A 14,186-nucleotide genomic window follows, 5' to 3' on the forward strand; every position below is an offset into this window, starting at 1 on the left:
TTACGATATGAATCATTAAATACTTCCGAAAGCATTAAATCCCTGCAGTTTTGTCTTTAATCCTCCGTCTTGAAAGTGAACGACGTGTCCGTCTCCACCAGCATATTCTCCAAACGCAATCCCAGCTGGCGTCGCTGCAGATCCACCTTTACCACCGATGCCACAATGCGATCGCCGATGCTCAGCTCGCTGTTATTCATGTGACTCTTGTGTATGAGACCATCGCGTTCCACGCCGACGTCCACGAAAGCGCCAAACTGGGTAACGTTGGTCACAGCACCTGAAATTTTGAAGTTTTTATGAGTTACGTTCTTAAAACTGTTATCATATCCCTCACTCACCAGTAACTACATCGCCCATGCTGAGATCATCTAGCCTTGTTAGGCCTTGTTTAAATAATGGCCGCTTGTCCAGGTCAGCTCGATAATCTTGAAGCAACTCACGCTGCAGGGCAACCAGCAGAAACTCCAACTGAAACAGCAAAAACAAATTTCTTAATAATTGAGATAATGGATATAATTATGTATATGCCTTACCCTTTCCATGGGAAGCTTGTGTTGCTTGGCTATGCGATCGAGTTTCGATTGGGACTCGGCAAACTTCTTGATGCCGGCTATAAAGCCAGCCTTTCCTACATCTGACAGCTTCAAGTCACATTCTCCCACGATACTGAAAGCACAGCAAGATTTAGATAAAACAATTTAAAATTTAAAATTTAAAATCGTTATGATCGCCGATCTGAAGCGGCAATATGAGGAGCGCTGGCATTATCCGCCGAAGCCTCCGCCGGTCAAGGTGAAGTACGTTGCCTGTGGAAAGGTGCCCTTCTACGGCCACAACGATAAGCCAACGTATACGCCATGCTGGCAGCATCCGCTCAACGTGCAGAACCAGGCTCTCTTCGGCGTTTGCTGGGAGTATCCACCGGAGCGGTACAAGCGTCGCCCTCTGCCGCCGCCATGCCGCGGATCGACCATTCCCATTCATTTGCTGAAACCCACCTTCGCGCATTGCGGGAACATCTACACGCGGTACGACTTTAAGCTGGAGCAGTGCGTGCACGACCAAATTCTAGTCGTTGATCGGAAACTGAAGAAGCTGAGGAATCAGCTGGAGAAGGCCAAACCCTTGCAGATCGAGAAGGTTGAGGAGATGCGGTACCATGGAGTGCGCTACCGCATTTTGGTCGGCTCTACTGGATGCACCAAGATCTATCCCGAGTATCTCAGCCGGATGACCGAGGAACGGGAACTCTGCGAGTTTCAGAGGGCCTACAATCTCGTTAATCAATCCAAGTAAGTGAAAGCTAGATCCAATGCCACGCTAATTTGTAATCCTTTAGTACCGATTTGTCCAAATCCTTTCTGGATATGCGTGAGTCCAAGGAGGAGTTGGATAAACGCCTGGCCAGGTTAGACCGATCCCTAGATAGTGTGTTCCTAAAAGATCTGGACTCGGTGTTGAACATTATCGAAGACCTAAACAAGTACTTCTTTGGCGTGATTGTGAAACTCAAGACGTGGGCGGAACTGATGGACCCGATGAAGGAGCACTCCATCGAAGACTATCTGGCACTTTTGAGCCAGGAGTCGGATTTCAAGAGCTTTATGAGGGCCGGTATGGAGAACTGCACTTGCAAGCGGTGCGACAAGAAGGATCCACTGAAGCCGTATCTTCCATGCTGGTGTCAGCATCCTGAATCCAGCGATGATACTACACAAATTAAGAAATTCGATTATGATTGCCCAAAGTCCTTCGCTGCCCACATGCGAAGTGACAGTGACTTTGTCAATAGATCTAGTGATACCTCGATTCTAGTGAAAGCGGCTGAGAAGACCAGTGACTCATAATAGGCTATTCAGTATCGTTTGTAGACTAATAAACTTATTTGTGAATTAGACTCACCTTTCCGCCACTTTATAGCTTTCCGGATGCACCCAAGTGCAGTCCAATGGGTTCTGTAGTCGTCCTCCCACGCTAAGCGGTTCAATGCGCACAAAGCCGGCGCACTGGACAAAGGATTTCTCGCCTATAGTTCGCACCGAGAGCAGATCCTTGCGGGTTTGAAAGGGTCCCTTTTGCGTCCTGTACTCTATGATCTTCTCGGCCTTCTTCTCCGACAGACCAGCAATGTGCCTAAATTATGGGATATTTTTAGATAATATGTGACATGGAGAAGTCTTCGATTAGACCTACTTGAGCACACTTAAACTGGCTGTATTTAGATCCACGCCCACATAGCTGACACATTCAGACACGACGTTCTTTAGCGATTCTGTCAGAATTTTCTCGGAGACATCGTGCTGATACATGCCAACTCCCAGGTGTCTTGGTTCTATCTTCACGTACTCACTCAGCGGATCGTTTAAGCGACGCGCTATGGATACTGCAAATAAATTAAAATTTTATGATATAGTTATTTTTCCAATCTTATTTTATAGACCAAACCTGCACTCCTTTCGTTGGTATCCATTTTGGGAAACTCCTTGGCGGCCACATCGCTGCAGGAGTAAACAGAAGCGCCGTTTTCGTTAACGATGCTGTACCGAATGCTCGTGCTGTCCAGGATGCCAGAGTGGAACATGTCTGTTAGCCAGTGCTCAGTCTCTCGACAGGCGGTTCCATTGCCCAGGGCAATAATTTGGCAGCTTTACAAAAACATTTTCATTAATAATTAGGTTTGCAAAACGAATTTACAATTAATATACTTGTGATCCGATAGAAGCTGTACTAGTTTTTGCTCGGCTCCCCGCTTATTGGACCTGGCACCATGGGGGTAAATAACTCCCGTGTCCAGCACATCGGCCGTCTCGGATATAACCGCCAGTTTGCAGCCATTTGTGTAGCCAGGATCTATGCCCAAAATGCGCTCGCCTTTGAGGGGGGACATCAGCAGCAGTTGCTTCAGGTTCTTGGCAAATGTATCAATAGCTGCCTTTTGGGCCTTTTCCTTCAAATCAGCCCGAATCTGCCTGCACATCAGCGGCTGCACTGTAATAAGTCATGGATTAAAACACTATGAGTTTCCAATATGAAATTTTCCTTACATTTCTTTAAGTAGCATTCCTCCAGCGATTTTGTAAACACCTCCCTTCGCAAAGGATAATGCAGTCCTTCGTTCATGTACTGATCTGTTATGAAGCGCATCAGATCTCGTTTAAGGTAGTCGTTTGTCTCTAATTTGACTGAAAGGAACTTGTGCTTCTCCGCACGATTGATGGCCAACATTTGATGGGGTTTTATGGTCTTAATATCTCCCTGGAAGTTGAAATAGTTCTCAAACTTTGAGCTGTCCAGTTTTTTGTCTGCAATGCCGCTGGATACTTTACTTTTGCTTGCTTTACTGGAACTTGACTCCTTGGTCTTGCTGCACTTGAGGAATACCCGATGCACATTTTGTCTGGAATGGGTTTAAACTAAAATAATGCTGGCATTCAGATTAAAAGGATTGCTTACAATCTCCGAATTTCCTCCAACACATTTGTATTCTTGCTAATGTTGTGTATAATAATGTTGCAGATTCCACTCATCACCGATGCTTCCGTGGCCAAGTCCTCGTTTCCGGGATCCACAATTTCCGAGAGACTCACTTTTGGGGCTGTGCCGTAGAGCAATCGGTCGGCGTATTCCTCCAGGCCCAAAGCTTTGGCCCGTTCCGCCAAAGTGCCCTTGCTGGCCGGCTTGTAAGGAGCGTACAGGAACTCCAACTCCTCGTTGGTCTTGGCGCACATCAGCTCCTCGCGAATTTCCGTATTTAGCACGTTTTCGCGCTCCAACTGACTGACGATGTTCTCGGCCTTCTTGCGCAGATCCACGATCTCTGTATACGTGTTGCGAATGTCTCGCAGGCGATCGGGAGCTATGTGATCCACCAGATCTCGGCGGTACCTGTAGTAATCATCAATTGAGAGGTAGTTTATAGACACATGGATTACGAGACATACCGACATATGAAAGGAATGGTGTTTTCGTTCTCAAAGAGCTGCACAATATTCCGCGCTGCCTGCGGCTGAATGTTCTCCGTTTCGGCTAGAAGCTCATGGATGTTCCACACCTTCCGGCGCTCCCAGAAGGAGCTCCGTCCGGTGGTGGAGCTGGCTGCAGGTCCATCTGGTTGGGTCATAGCTGGTGGGGCATTCTCCTGCTCTGGATTGTTCTCATTATCACAATCATTGTCGTCTTCTTTTTCCTTTCTGGCATGCTTTCTCTTGGGAGCCGGAGCTTCGGAGGAGGAGCTAGCTACAGGTCCTTTTCGACGGCTCGAAGTTGACGGTGCGTCCTGGACTTCCGGTTCCGGATTGGTCTCATTGGGACAAGCATTCTCGTCTTCTTTTTCCTTTCTGGCCCGCTTCCTCTTGGGAGCTGCTGCCTCAGGCGCTGCATTCTTGGCTGTGGGCCATCGCTGGCGCTTGGTGCTGGAGAAGATTAAGGTAATAATGGGATCCTTATCGGGATAATAGGGACATTGCTTACCCGCCAGCCAGGGCATTTGCAGCGCGATCTATCCTGCGGCTCTTGGTCTCCGGCGGCCTGTAATCATCGTTCCCAGTAAGATTGAGTTCCTCATCCGAGTCGGAGAGCTCGATTACCAGCTTCTTGGTGGCTGCAGCGCGTCGGGGTCTTGTGGACATTTTGAATATATCAACAGGTCAGTAAAACTGGGGTTCACAAGACAAAGGTCTACTTCAAACTGAGTTTGTGGCTTTATTCTCGCACCTAAAAGGCTGAGACTTTGGAAAATGTATTCTTAAGTGCTTATCTATAGACACAATATCAGTTTTTGTGGTTAAATTTGCAAAATACACTTTAAAACGGTTATTAAACAAAAATTTGTGCCCTAGTTCAAGCCGCAAATTCTCAAATATTCGATTGGCAGCAACAGCTGTTAGCGGACTTTATCGATAACGATTGCCGGGCTAACAGCTGCCGGAGGTGGTTTATTTTTGCAGCGTTCTTTTGATTTATTAATTTATCAATTAAAATGCTGAAATATGCATTGCAAACCGGTCGGAATCAAAGCAATAGACTCCTCCTGCACCTTCCTAATCCAAACTGGAAGCGCAGCTACAGCAGCAAGATCAGGAACATAGGAATACTGGCGCACATCGATGCAGGTGAGCAAATTGAGCTAAATACCCTTTTGCACTGAACTTCACCTGGTAAATAAACCCACTTTAGGCAAAACAACGACCACGGAACGGATGCTGTTCTATGCGGGGAAGACCCGGGCTCTGGGGGAAGTGCATCGCGGGAATACGGTGACCGATTACCTAACCCAGGAGCGGGAAAGGGGCATCACCATCTGCAGTTCGGCGGTTACGTTTCCCTGGAATGACCACCGGTAGGCATCTCTGTTCCTACTCCTCCGCCGTCTCCTCCTAACTTGCAACCCCCTTAAATCCAGGATCAATTTGCTAGACACACCCGGCCACATTGACTTCACCATGGAGGTGGAGCAATCCCTGTACGCCGTGGACGGAGTGGTCGTGGTTCTGGACGGCACCGCCGGCGTGGAGGCCCAAACAGTCACTGTTTGGTCCCAGGCGGACAAGCACAAGCTGCCACGTCTGATATTCGTCAACAAGATGGATCGTCCGGATGCAGACTTTGAAAAGTGCGTCAGCGATCTGAAGGATAAGCTAGAAACGCAGCCCGTTTGCCTGCAGTATCCTGTGAAAAACGAACAAGGAGTATTGGGTAATAACTTGTTATTAGAATTCTCCAAAGAGATATTAATCATAATAATCATTTAGCCATCAATGATGTAATCACCCTGGAGCGGTTAAGCTGGCAACAAAAGGACTTGGGAAGAAGCTACAAAAATACCAAACTAGAACCCTCAGATGACTTGCGGCAGCTGCAGGAAAAGCGCAACGAACTGATCGACCAGCTGTCGGGATTGGATGACGAACTGGCCGACGTGGTCATCAGCACAGAGAGCTTTGACCAGGTGGATAATGCTTTAATCCAAAGGGCTCTTCGTCGGGCAACCGGTCAGCAGAAAGTTGTGCCCGTGCTGCTGGGATCTGCCTACAAAAACGTTGGCATTCAGCGGTTGATGGATGCCGTAAATGCCTATCTTCCTGCTCCCGAGGAACGCAACCAAATCTACGACTGTTTTGGGTAGGAGTCTAGTAAAAGTAATGAGTAATCCTTTCATTTTGAAATTTATAACTTTTGTGCAGCACAGAAGTGGCTGGCAAGGTCTTTAAGATTGTCCACGACAAGCAACGCGGTCCTTTGACCCTGGTGCGGATTCTAAGGGGCGAAATTAAGCGAGGCATGCGTTTGATTTCCGCTCGCGGTCAGGCGGAGGTGGTGTCCAAGCTATATGAGCCTCTGGCGGACGAATATCGTGAGGTCAGCGCTGTGCAATCCGGTGATGTGGTGATCTGTGCAGGTCTCAAGGTGAGCTAAACCAAATAAATCGAATTAAACACACTTTTAATACCTAAAAGTAGTCCACAGTGACGGGAGATCTGCTGACCTCTAGCCAATCAGCGCTGAAAAATGCTCAGAAACGTTTGAAACAAAGCCTGGGTGCCGCAGCCACGAAGGACGAGGAAGACGATGAGCTGGACGAGTCAGAAGAGCTCTTCGCCATTGACCCTCAAATACCTGATGCCGTGTACTTCTGTGCCATCGAACCACCCAGCGTTTCCTCGCAAACCGCCATGGAGCAGGCACTCAGGCAGCTGCAACGGGAGGATCCCAGCCTGCGCGTTAGCTACGATTCCGTCACCGGGCAGACGGTGCTCGGTGGAATGGGCGAGCTGCACATGGACATCATCAAGTCGCGCATCCTGAGCGAGTACAAAATCGACGTTGATCTGGGGCCATTGCAGATTGCCTATAAGGAGACTATCGATTCACCCGCCATAAACACGCTAAGTGTGGAGAAGGAAATCGCTGGCAGCAAACAAAATGTCAGCATAACTCTGGAGGTGGTCAAGAATCAAACTGAGTTGTTTAGGTAAGCTTAATTGAAAGATTCTGGCTTAAAATCCGATCTGATTGTCTGTTTTTCCACTAAAGTTTAGACAAATCACCGGAGAACTTGCAAAACCTCAACACTCTGCGACCGCGAATTCTTCAGGTTCTGCGAAAGGGCTCTATTAGTGCTCTGGAGCGTGGACCTCGCGTTGGTGGGCAGGTGGTGGAGACGCAGATTCGCCTGCACAACGCGACTATTGGACGGGGCACCGCAGATTCCTTTGTCATGGCCACGGCAGCACAGTGTGTGCAAAAGGTACAGAGGTTTAATCTGTAATATTTAAGGTGGCTTATAAACACTCTCTATTATCATACAGCTACTGAGCACCAGTGGAACCCGGCTGTTGGAACCCATCATGGCCCTTCAAATTGTGGCACCCAGCGAACGCATTTCCGGCATTATGGCCGATCTTTCACGACGGCGTGCGTTGATCAACGATGTGCTGCCAAAGGGTGAAAGAAATAAGGTGAATGCGCTTAATACTTTTATCCCAAAATTATTATTAATTTAATACACTCTTTTTCTCAGATGATTCTGGTGAATGCGCCTTTGGCCGAGCTCTCCGGTTACTCCAGTGCCCTGCGCACGATTAGTTCCGGCACAGCCAGCATGACTATGCAGCCATGTGGCTTCTCTTCCATGAACTCTGCCGACGAAACGCTGGCGGAGCGAAGGGCCCAGGGCCTTGAATAGTTTAGATTCTAAACTTTAGAATTGTTAACTAGTTGTAGGCAAGCAGGCGGGTTTCCAACTGCCAGCTGCCCTGATTGGGGCAGCTGTTTGTTTGTAAATTTGGATCTGTCCAACAATAGATATTTTTGTGACTCAATACATGTCGGACCCCGAATATTATTTTGTTGTTAATTTTCAGACCCGAGCCTCGAGTTGTAAATTCGCGTCACAGTTTGGTTTTTTTTTTGGTCTTAAGCTCTAGACGCAATCATGGCGTTCTCCACGCAAAAGGAGTTCTTTCACGTGCCGTTCAACAACGAGACATACGAATTCGAGTGCATCGATGCGTGCGTTAAGCTGAAGAGCTATCCATCCACCATCGACGACAGATCGTGGTCGGCCAACGAGGACAAGAAGTCGCAGTTTGTGGCCGATCTGGTGGCCTGCAATTCACCGATCAAGAAGGAGCGTGACGGCGATGCAAGGCCAAAGCCTAGGACAACGACTCCCTTGGGTCCGGAGGATGAGTACGGCAGCAACTTGGTTGTGGGCGACAGTCTGATTAATGCCGCCGACGACACCATCGGCCGAATGCAGGATCTGATGATCAAGAACAACATGCTGCAGAAGAAACTGGCCGACTCCGATGAAAAGCTGAGGACTGCAAATCAGGAGAGTGACGAGATCAAGCGGATTATGGACCAGCGCTACGATCCGGACAAGAGCAAGGCTCTGAAAAATAAGATCAGGCAGCTGGCCGACGACGGCAAGATCACTCCGCAGGACGAGAAGGAGCTGAACGATCTGCAGGCGGCCATCGACGACATGAACAAGGCCCACGACATTCTCGAGGCGGAGAATGCCAATCTAAAGCGGCTGATTGACAAGCAATCGAAGCGCTGCAAGCTGGACAGCATTCCCGTGGAGCCGGAAAAGAGCACCGACATTCCGTACCTGCAGAAGAAGATCGACGATCTGGGCAAGGAGGTGGCCCTACTGCGCGAGTTCGAGGACGAGGTGATGAAGCGGTGTGCTAAGAAGTGCGGTGCCGAGGGAGGCGGCGGTGGAGGTGGAGCTCCTGCAGGCTCAAGGGGCGGTTCTCCTGGCAAGGGCAGCTTCTCGCCGAACAAGGATGCCGATAATATCCAAAAGATCCTGGCCGATCGCGATGCCCTGCGCAAAAAGTGCAAGGAACTGGAGGAGCTGGGCGAAAAGGTTAACCAGCTGGAGGAAAAGGCCAACGAGGCGGAGTGCTTGACGAACAACCTGGAGGAGAATCTGCGGCAGCAGTGCCACTGCATGCAGCAGTTGCAGTGCGAGATGCAGGACATGCAGAGCTACTACGAGAACGAGGTGGACAAGGCCAAGGGAAACGAGGAGATACTAAAGGTGCAAGAGCTGTATAAGTCTTTCTAAACTAATATATGAATCTCTTCCTTTAGTGTCGGTGCAATCAGATGAAGCAGGAGCTAGTGGCTGCCAAGTGCGCCGCCCAGCGGGCCCAGTGCCAGCAAATGGAGATCGATGTGCTGCGCAACGAGCTGCGGAAGCGGGATATAGCCATCAACGCCTACGACTGCCAGTACCAGCAGCTAATGGTGAGTATCGGCACGCAGCTGCTGGGACGGACCATCTAAACGCCTTTCATTCGGCCTCCAGATGAAGGCCAAGATGTTCAAGAGCGCCGGCTACCGTTTCCTCGACGATCTGCCGCCCGATTGCAGCGAGAGTTGTGTCGATGGGGCCGAGGATGATGAGGAGGAGGGAAACGGAGCGCCCTGAATCCGGGATAACTTTTCCTTTTGTTCAGATTGTTTCCAAATTTCCAACAGCCATTTATCGAAATCTAAAGTTTTATCAAATTAAACCATTCATGCAACCGTAAAGTGAGATTTTTATTCAAAACGTTTGAAACTCTTGTTTTAAAAAGTAACGGAAAATATTTAAAAACCGGAAATAGTTGACTTTTTTTAAATCGATAACGGTTTGTTTACCTCATCGAAGTTATCGAATGTCACATTTGCCAGCAGAACGCGTTAGTGCCTTTTAGGAGGTGGATTTTTGTGGAGTAAATTACATAAATAACAATAAATAATAATTAAAATACGATGGAGAAGCTTGCGTCGGCCAAAACGTGTCTCAAACTGTTGCAGGTGAGTGCCTGACTAGTTGGGCAATCGAACATGTCCCCTGTAACGACGCTTTCATTGACAATTCCAGGTTGTGCCCGGCGTGCAGCAGGCGGTCACCATTCCAGGTGGAATGGTTAATCCGCTCCAGAATCTGATCCAAATGCAGCAGGTGCGCCACCGACAGACGAAGCACTGGCAGCCCGAGTTCAAGCGCCTGCGCAAGCAGAAGTTCGTGAAGATGGATCTGCCCAATCTGCGCGAGAAACAGGAGGACATCAGCAAGGAGGAGATGCGCAGCCGGATGAAGGAGCGCGGTGTTCTGCCGCCGCGTCCCTGGATGGAGCGTCCGTTCCACATCAGTTGCACCGGCGGCATCTTCGAGGCGTATGTCCCGCCGGAGGGCGATGGCAAGAAGTCGATCATCTCGTCGACGGGCGCCAAACAGAAGCTTGAGTTCCTGGAGAAGAAGTCCAAGAGCCTGATGGCCGTGCGCAAGATTCGCTCCTACGAGGAGAGCTTTAGCAGCGACGAGTTCGGCGCCGAGGCCCAGGAAATCTACATCCAGGCGCACACGCACATGGCCGCCAAGGATAAGTACAAGATCCGTGAGTTCGTCAGCGAACGGTGCTATCCGGAGATGATGCACAACGTCAAGGACAAGACCATTCGCTGGAAGTTCCTGCAGTCGCTGGAGCCGCCGCGCGTCGTCCATGCCCGCGTCACCGAGGTGATCACCAAGGAGAACCAGTTCGCCCAGGTCACCGTGCGCTTCCACAGCCAACAGATGCTGGCCATCTACGACCGCTTCGGCCGCCTGATGCACGGCAGCGAGATCCTCACCAAGGACGTGTTGGAGTATGTTGTCTTTGAGAAGCACATCTCCAATGAGTACGGCAAGTGGCGGCTGCACGACAAGATCATCCCCGATTGGCTTCCGGCCAAGCAGCCGGCTCCCATCACCTATCGCCTCATCGAGGACGTGGAGGAGGAGCCGCCAAAGGAACTGAGTGCTGGCGAAGGAGAAAAGGAAACCAAACCACTGGAGATAGGCAGCGAACAGCCCAGGGAGCAGCTGCAGCTGTCCACGCCGGTCGAGAGCCGTGCGAAACCTTCCCTGTCCATTTGATTGTACTTCTTATGGGCCGCCTGGCGGCTCAAAAGGATGCGCCTTAATGTAGCCCAATGATTTATGATTATAATTTAAAAAGATATATTTTCATTTGTTTTTATTTTACATGTTAATTGCGAATACGAGTATGGGTTATAAATATGTAACTTTGAACCAATACTTCCGCATAACGGTATGTATAAATGTATTTACATATTTTCTTGTCCATTTGTTATTTAGTAAGTTTTTTTAATTTTATTATAGTTAAAATAGAGATTTTAAACTTTTTTTAAAGCAAGTTATCAAACGTCGTCAGCACCTATCGACATTATTTCAAAATTTATTGATAAATTAAGCCGAAGCAAATAACATATGGCGATGTAAGTCAATGTACTAAACCAACCGTCTTCCGTTGGAAGAGATACCCCCATTGACATCATAATTGCCCTTTTTAGCAGTAGATTTCGGCTTTCTTTTAGAAGCTTGTTACTAGAGTAATGGACATAGTCAGAAAACTCAACTTTTGCGTTGAAGTTTATTTTTGAAGGTTTGGACGATTCCGTAACAATCCACTCATAAATTTATTGAAAAATTAGTTTACAATATTTAGGGCCGTTTAAAACCTTGAAATCGTATGGGAAATCATTGTTTTAACCCTACTTTAAATTTAACAAACGGACGAGAACTTAACAAAAGCTTGAAAAATTTCATTTTCTTCGGCTTCATAAAACTTAGATAAGTCTACACTTATTATAAGTAGTAAATTTGAATTTAAATGGGTAAATTTCCTTTAAATCTTTGAAAATTTAATCAAAATTGCACCATTTTCACATCAAAATTTGTTATAGAAATTTGAGCCATCTTTTCTACTGGAATATTTCCTTAATGATATAAAGATCAAAAACTCCCAACTTTTAATTCTCGTACGCTATTTTCAAATAAAAATGGTATGAAGTGCAATACAACTTTTTTATTACTTTTCTTAAATGAGAAAATTTTACATTTTCTGTCTTTCGACAGATGAGCCTGTAAATGTTTCGGAATCTAAGAGTTTTGGAAAACCGTAATAAAATCATATTAATTCTATATGTTATTTTTTGATCCTGGCGGATTGCGATATGTAAGTTTAGGGCTTGTCCACTGATTATACGTGCTGGTTACTGCCATACTTTCACCTACAACTTTTTCTTTTATAAAGTCCTCAAAACTTTGAACATTAGTGAAGACGATCACCCCGTTCTTAATATGGCTAATTATGCCAACCAGTAGATACCTTTTGACGCCGTTAACCTCCTTATAAGTACCTAATACTGAACCAGGTAAATCGTACCTATAACCGCTAGGTTTCTCGACACACAACTGATTTGGTTCAACCGGCAATCCAGTTTTTGTGGAGCAAACGGAATTATCGATCCGGGCCAGTTGTTGTCTTTGAAGGCCCAAAATTCGCCTATTATCAGCATAGAGAAGGGCCGTTAAAGTTTTCAATGGAGTTGAGTTCACTGTGAGGCAGATTGGTTTCACAAGATCTGAAAAGAATAGCTTTTTGTAAAAAATATTCAATATTTAACATAAAAATATATTACCTTGGATTAACACTGGTTGAGCTAGTTCAAGCAAAGCTATATTGTTCTCTTTTGATTTTGACGAGGGTGAGAATTTGGGGTGCTTGTCGATCTTAAGGACACGAATTTCGTCCGTATGGTATCTTGATCGCACGGTTCTGAAAGAAGAGAAATTTAGTTTTACGAACGAAAAAAAATAAAATCGCTTTAAATTTGATCTGATAGTAAATAACTGATATGCTGCTTACATTTTAGTCACATCTGTGGGCAAATCACTAGCAACAGTCAGAACAAATCCTGTGGAATTCAGAAAAATAAGTAGTGATCCTTAGTTGGGTTTTAGTTTTAGTTGGTTCTTACGGTCACTGATCAGAGTGCCTATTATAGTGCGCTGAAGAAGAGTCATCTCCCAGAGACGGACAGCAATATCGCCATGCCATTCACTCCCGCAATCCGGATATACAAGGCGCTCCTCGTACATCTGCACCGTATCCACTATCCACTTCTGGTAGTTCTCTACCCTTGTGTAAACACCTTTGGTATTACATTTTGTAGAGCCGTAGCTTACGATCCCAATCTGCACATAGCTTGTTTTCCCCTGATACTCGAAGTCCGCCGCCAAGGGGCCACCGGAATCGCCATTGCAGGTATCGCCTCCAAGGAATGCTCCTGCGCAGAACTGGCTATCGGTGAGGTTCACATGAAGGGAATCGTAGCATTCGCTCGGTCGTGTTTGCCTTAAGCGGATGGTCTTAATTACATCGCTCAATTCCGTTGTGGTGGTCGTTGTTAAGCCCCAGCCATAAGCTCTAACAAACATGTCTTCCGGAAAGTGTACGGAGTCATCTACGATAATGCAAATCGGTCGGATGTTATCTGCACACATAATAATTATTAGGAAAACCGAGGAAAATTTGTTAAACGAAAATGAGGAAATCTTACCAGTATATTCCACTGAATCGGTCAGTCTAATTAGAGCAATATCATTTAACATTTTCGAGGAGTGTTCATCAAACCTGGGATGACGGATAAACCGCTGCACGGTGTACTCTTTAACAGCCGTGCAAATCGATATCTGGCAAGATCTATCCTTTTCCCCAAGACGCACGAATCTAAACGGAAATCGGTAAAGTAGTCATCATCAATTATATGTATATATAGTATATATTATATAATTACTGTGGGTTTTTGGCTCCGCTGTGGGCAGCTGTTAGAACGAAGCCTAAAAATATTATTATTAAAGATTATACGAATTTAATATTGAATTCTCTTTCACTCACGCTTAGAGATAAGACTTCCACCGCCTACGAATTCCCTTTTACCATCGTATAAGCTGGCCATCCATGCGGTGTCGTAATACCGAGCGTCTATCCCAGCGGTAATTTTTGGGCCGAGCTCTACATGTCCTTCGCATGTCCTATCCAGGAGGTAGGCTAAGTCCTGGTGGAAAAGCAGACACGCGAACAGAGCTATCAAGAACACAGACATCCTCTCCCTCGAGCATCTGCCGAACGACTGATGCTGATAAGTGAGTCTGAATGGGATGGTCTCCCGGAGAGTCTAACAATAAATCAAATATGTTTGTATTGAACTCAAAAATACATTAAACCCGCATAGTTGTATACTCAACTCGTGCCATCTTGACCTGCGATAACAAACATATCTTGAAACCAAGATTTTCAAAACTGTTAAACTCCATTTCCGCTCTATTTAAA

The 14,186-nt window shown here is 46.8% G+C and overlaps 6 protein-coding genes across 6 annotated transcripts; 4 read left to right on the top strand and 2 right to left on the bottom strand.

The window, feature by feature from the left end:
- Window positions 1–46: 46 nt before the first annotated feature.
- LOC108064441 (uncharacterized protein YdcI) lies at window positions 47–4,797 on the bottom strand. The gene is made up of 11 exons (XM_017151963.3): window positions 4,474–4,797; window positions 3,945–4,415; window positions 3,457–3,888; window positions 3,048–3,400; window positions 2,709–2,991; window positions 2,449–2,648; window positions 2,197–2,386; window positions 1,906–2,136; window positions 537–669; window positions 342–471; window positions 47–280 (listed from the first exon to the last, which is right to left on the bottom strand). The coding sequence occupies exons 1-11, from the start codon at window positions 4,629–4,631 to the stop codon at window positions 57–59; spliced, it is 2,805 nt and encodes a 934-aa protein (XP_017007452.2). The 5' UTR covers window positions 4,632–4,797; the 3' UTR covers window positions 47–56.
- On the top strand, window positions 612–1,884 carry LOC108064447 (uncharacterized). The gene is made up of 2 exons (XM_017151968.3): window positions 612–1,295; window positions 1,343–1,884. The coding sequence occupies exons 1-2, from the start codon at window positions 727–729 to the stop codon at window positions 1,848–1,850; spliced, it is 1,077 nt and encodes a 358-aa protein (XP_017007457.2). The 5' UTR covers window positions 612–726; the 3' UTR covers window positions 1,851–1,884.
- A 109-nt stretch (window positions 4,798–4,906) lies between the features above and the next one.
- Window positions 4,907–7,687, top strand: mRRF2 (mitochondrial ribosome recycling factor 2). The gene is made up of 9 exons (XM_017151964.3): window positions 4,907–5,114; window positions 5,179–5,341; window positions 5,405–5,697; window positions 5,754–6,123; window positions 6,186–6,408; window positions 6,462–6,973; window positions 7,036–7,249; window positions 7,311–7,460; window positions 7,523–7,687. The coding sequence occupies exons 1-9, from the start codon at window positions 4,982–4,984 to the stop codon at window positions 7,685–7,687; spliced, it is 2,223 nt and encodes a 740-aa protein (XP_017007453.2). The 5' UTR covers window positions 4,907–4,981.
- Window positions 7,688–7,790: 103 nt separating this feature from the next.
- LOC108064445 (protein hook) lies at window positions 7,791–9,552 on the top strand. The gene is made up of 3 exons (XM_017151966.3): window positions 7,791–9,055; window positions 9,109–9,264; window positions 9,326–9,552. The coding sequence occupies exons 1-3, from the start codon at window positions 7,937–7,939 to the stop codon at window positions 9,446–9,448; spliced, it is 1,398 nt and encodes a 465-aa protein (XP_017007455.2). The 5' UTR covers window positions 7,791–7,936; the 3' UTR covers window positions 9,449–9,552.
- Window positions 9,553–9,631: 79 nt separating this feature from the next.
- Window positions 9,632–11,009, top strand: mRpL45 (mitochondrial ribosomal protein L45). Its single transcript, XM_017151967.3, has 2 exons — window positions 9,632–9,819; window positions 9,887–11,009. The coding sequence occupies exons 1-2, from the start codon at window positions 9,775–9,777 to the stop codon at window positions 10,922–10,924; spliced, it is 1,083 nt and encodes a 360-aa protein (XP_017007456.2). The 5' UTR covers window positions 9,632–9,774; the 3' UTR covers window positions 10,925–11,009.
- An 852-nt stretch (window positions 11,010–11,861) lies between these two features.
- Window positions 11,862–14,125, bottom strand: LOC108064444 (uncharacterized). Its single transcript, XM_017151965.3, has 8 exons — window positions 14,102–14,125; window positions 13,752–14,031; window positions 13,651–13,693; window positions 13,414–13,583; window positions 12,832–13,347; window positions 12,720–12,768; window positions 12,493–12,629; window positions 11,862–12,435 (listed from the first exon to the last, which is right to left on the bottom strand). Exons 1-8 carry the CDS (start codon window positions 14,108–14,110, stop codon window positions 11,990–11,992), a joined length of 1,650 nt encoding a protein of 549 aa, XP_017007454.3. The 5' UTR covers window positions 14,111–14,125; the 3' UTR covers window positions 11,862–11,989.
- Window positions 14,126–14,186: the final 61 nt, after the last annotated feature.

This window comes from Drosophila takahashii, chromosome 3R (assembly GCF_030179915.1).
Source record: "Drosophila takahashii strain IR98-3 E-12201 chromosome 3R, DtakHiC1v2, whole genome shotgun sequence".
NCBI classification, from domain to species: domain Eukaryota; kingdom Metazoa; phylum Arthropoda; class Insecta; order Diptera; family Drosophilidae; genus Drosophila; species Drosophila takahashii.

Excerpts from the sequence above, each read along its gene's own strand:
- LOC108064447 (XM_017151968.3), top strand. The coding sequence starts at position 727 with ATGATCGCCGATCTGAAGCGGCAATATGAGGAGCGCTGGCATTATCCG. Across the intron at positions 1,296-1,342 it reads AATCTCGTTAATCAATCCAA|TACCGATTTGTCCAAATCCT; the intron begins GTAAGTGAAAGC and ends GTAATCCTTTAG.
- LOC108064441 (XM_017151963.3), bottom strand. The coding sequence starts at position 4,631 with ATGTCCACAAGACCCCGACGCGCTGCAGCCACCAAGAAGCTGGTAATC. Across the intron at positions 4,416-4,473 it reads GCAAATGCCCTGGCTGGCGG|CACCAAGCGCCAGCGATGGC; the intron begins GTAAGCAATGTC and ends AATCTTCTCCAG. Across the intron at positions 472-536 it reads ACAAGCTTCCCATGGAAAGG|TTGGAGTTTCTGCTGGTTGC; the intron begins GTAAGGCATATA and ends TTGCTGTTTCAG.
- mRRF2 (XM_017151964.3), top strand. The coding sequence starts at position 4,982 with ATGCTGAAATATGCATTGCAAACCGGTCGGAATCAAAGCAATAGACTC. Across the intron at positions 6,974-7,035 it reads AATCAAACTGAGTTGTTTAG|TTTAGACAAATCACCGGAGA; the intron begins GTAAGCTTAATT and ends TTTCCACTAAAG. Across the intron at positions 7,461-7,522 it reads CAAAGGGTGAAAGAAATAAG|ATGATTCTGGTGAATGCGCC; the intron begins GTGAATGCGCTT and ends TCTTTTTCTCAG.
- LOC108064445 (XM_017151966.3), top strand. The coding sequence starts at position 7,937 with ATGGCGTTCTCCACGCAAAAGGAGTTCTTTCACGTGCCGTTCAACAAC. Across the intron at positions 9,056-9,108 it reads GAAACGAGGAGATACTAAAG|TGTCGGTGCAATCAGATGAA; the intron begins GTGCAAGAGCTG and ends CTCTTCCTTTAG. Across the intron at positions 9,265-9,325 it reads GCCAGTACCAGCAGCTAATG|ATGAAGGCCAAGATGTTCAA; the intron begins GTGAGTATCGGC and ends TTCGGCCTCCAG.
- mRpL45 (XM_017151967.3), top strand. The coding sequence starts at position 9,775 with ATGGAGAAGCTTGCGTCGGCCAAAACGTGTCTCAAACTGTTGCAG. Across the intron at positions 9,820-9,886 it reads CGTGTCTCAAACTGTTGCAG|GTTGTGCCCGGCGTGCAGCA; the intron begins GTGAGTGCCTGA and ends TGACAATTCCAG.
- LOC108064444 (XM_017151965.3), bottom strand. Across the intron at positions 13,694-13,751 it reads TGGAAGTCTTATCTCTAAGC|GCTTCGTTCTAACAGCTGCC; the intron begins GTGAGTGAAAGA and ends TAATATTTTTAG. Across the intron at positions 13,348-13,413 it reads CGATTCAGTGGAATATACTG|ATAACATCCGACCGATTTGC; the intron begins GTAAGATTTCCT and ends TTATGTGTGCAG.